The sequence below is a fragment of the Chiloscyllium plagiosum genome, chromosome 3 (genome assembly GCF_004010195.1).
Source record: "Chiloscyllium plagiosum isolate BGI_BamShark_2017 chromosome 3, ASM401019v2, whole genome shotgun sequence".
Taxonomy (NCBI): Eukaryota; Metazoa; Chordata; class Chondrichthyes; order Orectolobiformes; family Hemiscylliidae; genus Chiloscyllium; species Chiloscyllium plagiosum.
The window spans coordinates 129,531,465-129,535,790 of NC_057712.1; the positions used below are offsets into that span (position 1 = coordinate 129,531,465).

Below are 4,326 nucleotides of genomic sequence, written 5' to 3' on the forward strand. Positions count from 1 at the left end.
CCCCCCGTCACCGCCCCATCAGTCAGTCCCCGCCCCATTGATGTCCCCGCCTCTCCCTGTCCCCGCCTCTCCCTGTCCCCGCCTCTCCCCACCTGTTCCTCCTTCTCCCCGCCCAATCGGTCTCCGTCCCCCCTCCCTCCCCTGACTGACCCCGCCCCTCACCTCGGAGCCTCCTGCGGCGCTCCCTCTCGAACTCCTGGTAGCGGCGGTGCAGGTGTCGGAGCGGCTCGAGCGGGGCGTCGCGCGCCAGCTCGCGGAGGGAGCGGGACAGCAGCTGCACGGGCTGCACGTGGCGGCGCGCGCACGCCTGGAGCGAGCGCGGGCTGGTGAGCACATAGCGGCTGCGCAGCTCGGCCTCCGGGCTCTGGAAATTATAGAGATCCAGGCGAGGGCTGAGGACAGAGCAGGGGGCCCGGGACATGGGGACACGGACACGGACACGGACACGGACCGGGGTAAGGGGGGGCGGCACAAACCACGGCCGCAGCCGCCGACACAAGATCACGTCAAATAAAGTGGACTCTCGGGCTGCCCTGTCAATACCAGCTGCCACAGCAATAAATACAGCCCTATTCCAGAACTCATCAACTGAGTGAATCTCCGATTGTGTTGTTTATTACAGCATTCACCTCCATTTTAATCATTAACGGTAATTCTCCGCGACGCCTTCTGGTGACCATTGGAGATGAGGGGCTTTTAACCGAGGAGCGGAGGAAGGGTCAAGAGCGGCACCGCTTTAACAGCTACTCCACAGCGCCACTGTCGCTCCGGAGGACTCCCACTCTTACAAAACGGACAAATACCAAGGCAAGAGGCCATTCATCCCTTCCTGCCTATTCTGTGAGATAGTAGCAAGTCTGTCCCTGAGCTATTTCCGACGCAATTAACAGTAGGGAGAGAGAGCGAGAAAGTCAGAATTAACCTTCTAGATTCATACTCTTCGTGAGACTGGGATTCATGATTGGCAAAAATATTATTGGACCTTGCATCACATGGGTTGTCCTTCTCCCCATGCTGTAGCAATTAGTTGGTCAATATATCCATCCTTGTAATGCACTGCCTTCCTACACCAAATTGGAAAAAATTCTCTTTACTCAATTGGATAATGTTTGATCATTAGCTGAATTGTCTCCAACCCACCCCCATAACCATTTTCAGTGCTGTATCACCTGCTACCTTCAGGGGTTATGTTTCTGTTGAATGTGAAAAATCAGTCATCTTCCAAGTAATGAACATGTCAAACTGTGTGTGTACACCAAATTGGAAAAAAAATTCTCTTTACTCAATTGGATAATGTTTGATCATTTGCTGAATTGTCTCCAACCCATCCCCATAACCATTTTCAGTGCTGTATCACCTGCTACCTTCAGGGGTTATGTTTCTGTTGAATGTGAAAAATCAGTCATCTTCCAAGTAATGAACATGTCAAACTGTGTGTGCGCAATACACAATTAAAACCACAAATAAGTGAATATTATATTTGCCGACAATTAAAAATCCAGAGGGGAAAAAATCAGATTTAAAACAGTAACATTTGGAAATGCTGGTACTGGTCCAGTATATTATACCTGACAAGTCAGATTAGTATGTCCCATTTGCCAATTTTAATCTGTGTCCTTTCGGGGGAGGTTTGCATTAGATATTGTGCAAAAGGTGAACACATTTATTATATGTATATCTTGTAAAGAGAAACATTCCATCAAAATAATAAAAGCATCTTTTTCAATGCCATACTGTTGTAGAGATCTACTGGACATCTTCAGCCCATTCATGTCTGTGCCAGTCACAAACAACCACCTAACTGTTCTGTCCCATTTTCCAGCACTTGGCCCATAGCCCTGCATGCACCAACATTGCAAGTGCACATCCAAATACTTAGAGGACAAAGTACTTTTCAAAGGTGAAAAGCCTACTTCAATATATCTACTTGTCCTGGGTACATATTATAATTCAATTTCACTACTGGGCCACGAGCTCACTGCCATTGGTTGTCACTACCTTTAGCTGATATACCACACCACTGATAGAACATATTAACTGTATACAGGATCCTCTAGGATGCTTAAATACTCGGTTTTGCTTTCCTAACAGAAAACAAACTTGGACCCTGTGATCTTTCTCCAGAGTTGCACACAAAGATGTCCTGGAGATGAGTGATTGATTTCCAGAGATTCCAGTTGATCATCCTATAGAATCATATAGGATATATGACAGACAACCAAACCATTTGGCCCAACCAGTTCATTTATTCTCTATTAATTCTTCATCCAACCTTCTTTCCTATAAACCTATCATCATAACCCTCTATTGTTTTCTCTTCATATGTTCCTCTAGATTCTCGTTAAATATTCACAACAAAGTTTGTGAGAAGATTTGTAGCTCGGATGCTCGTTGTTGTGGTTCTGTTCGCCGAGCTGGGAATTTGTGTTGCAGACGTTTCGTCCCCTATCTAGGTGACATCCTCAGTGCTTGGGGGCCTCCTGTGAAGCGCTTCTATGTTGTTTCCTTCAGCATTTATAGTGGTTTGTCTCTGCCGCTTCCGGTTGTCAGTTCTAGCTGTCCGCTGCAGTGGTCGGTATATTGGGTCCAGGTCGATGTGTTTGTTGACAGAATCTGTAGATGAGTGCCATGCCTCTAGGAATTCCCTGGCTGTTCTCTGTTTGGCTTGTCCTATAATAGTAATGTTGTCCCAGTCAAACTCATGTTGCCTTCATCTGCGTGTGTGGCTACTAAGGATAGCTGGTCGTGTCGTTTTGTGGCTAGTTGGTGTTCAAGGAATTAAGGGCTACGGGGAGAATGCGGGTAAGTGGAGTTGAAATGCCCATCAGCCATGATTGTATAGCGGAGTGGACTCGATGGGCCGAATGGCCTTACTTCCACTCCTATGTCTTATGGTCTTATGGATACGGATCATTAGTGTCTTCCTGTTTGTCCTATGTAGTGTTTTGTGCAGTCCTTGCATGGGATTTTGTACACTACGTTGGTTTTGCTCATGCTGGGTACCGGGTCCTTTGTCCTGGTGAGATGTTGTCTGAGAGTGGCTGTTGGTTTGTGTGCTGTTATGAGTCCTAGTGGTCGTAGTAGTCTGGCTGTCAGTTCAGAAATGTTCTTGATATATGGTAATGTGGCTAGTCCTTTGGGTTGTGGCATGTCATCATTCCGTTGTCTATATTCACAACAACTTGCTGCAGTAGTGGATTCCACATTCTCATCACTTTTTGGATAGAAAAGTATCTTCTGAATTTCATCTTGGATTTCTTGTCAGCTTTCATTCATTGATGGCCTCTAGTTACATTGTTCCATTTGCTGGAGACATTATCTCTGCATCCACTCGAGATACAGAGTGGATACACTTCAGAATTTTAAACAGTTCTGTTAGCTGACCCGTGAGCTTTCTGTTTTTAGGAGAGTAAATATCCAGCCTTTCATCCTTTTCTGATACATGTGCCCTGAAGCTTCTGGTATCATCCTAACAAATATTGACTGCGTCCACTCCAGTATCTCTGTATTGTCGTGGTTCCATTCGCCGAGCTGGGAATTTGTGTTGCAGACGTTTCATCTGCGAACAGAACCACAACAACGAGCACCCGAGCTACAAATCTTCGCACAAACTTTGAGTATCTCTGTATTGTTACAGCCAGCTGGACACCAGTAAAATGGCTCCCCTCTTTTTCCCCTTCTATTTGATTGCAAGTTTTCTAAATAAATTTGCAATTCTGTGAGTGTTTTAACTATTTAAGTGCTGTGACCAGAAAAGACCACACAATTTTTCTTGTAGGTTTTTGAAAAGGAGATCACTACTTATTGTAGTTTATACCAATTGGTGTTAATGGCAGTTGAGATGATGGTGGAGCAACAGTACTGTGTGCTGGCACCTGCCCCAAGCTCATCTGCTCTGTCTACATTTACTTTTATTTCTTCCCTCACAGACCCCTCTTTTAATACTTTAATCTACAGGTCGTTCTGCTATAATGTGACAACTGTGTTCCTCTGCAACCTCACGCTATAGAAAATTGCGCTTTTGAAAACCGCTATAGAAAATGCGCTGTAGAAGATTGCTAATAGAAATTCACTATGCTCGTTCAGTAGAAAGTTCATGTTACCCAAGCAATGTCTACAACTTGTCAATCACATCATAGCCAATTCGTGCTAAAGAAACACGTGTTACAGCAGAATGACCTGTACTTACCTTCTGTGGAGAGATCAGGCCAGCACAGGGGACATTGAGAGAGTGTGGGAGAGAGGGAGCCAAATGCAGAGGAGAGCAAGCCAACAGGGAGGAGAGTAAGCCCAGCTTGGGAGGAGAGTGAGCCCAGCGCAGGAGGT

General features: G+C 45.8%; 1 protein-coding gene across 1 annotated transcript in view; it reads right to left on the bottom strand.

Annotated features, from left to right (window-relative positions):
* Positions 1–717, bottom strand: part of LOC122548537 (coiled-coil domain-containing protein 177-like) — a 20,058-nt gene extending 19,341 nt beyond the window's left edge. The window contains exon 1 of the mRNA XM_043687314.1: positions 163–717. Coding sequence (XP_043543249.1) covers positions 163–421 — 259 coding nt within the window. The 5' untranslated portion in view covers positions 422–717. The remainder of the gene's footprint in view (positions 1–162) is intronic.
* Positions 718–4,326: the final 3,609 nt, after the last annotated feature.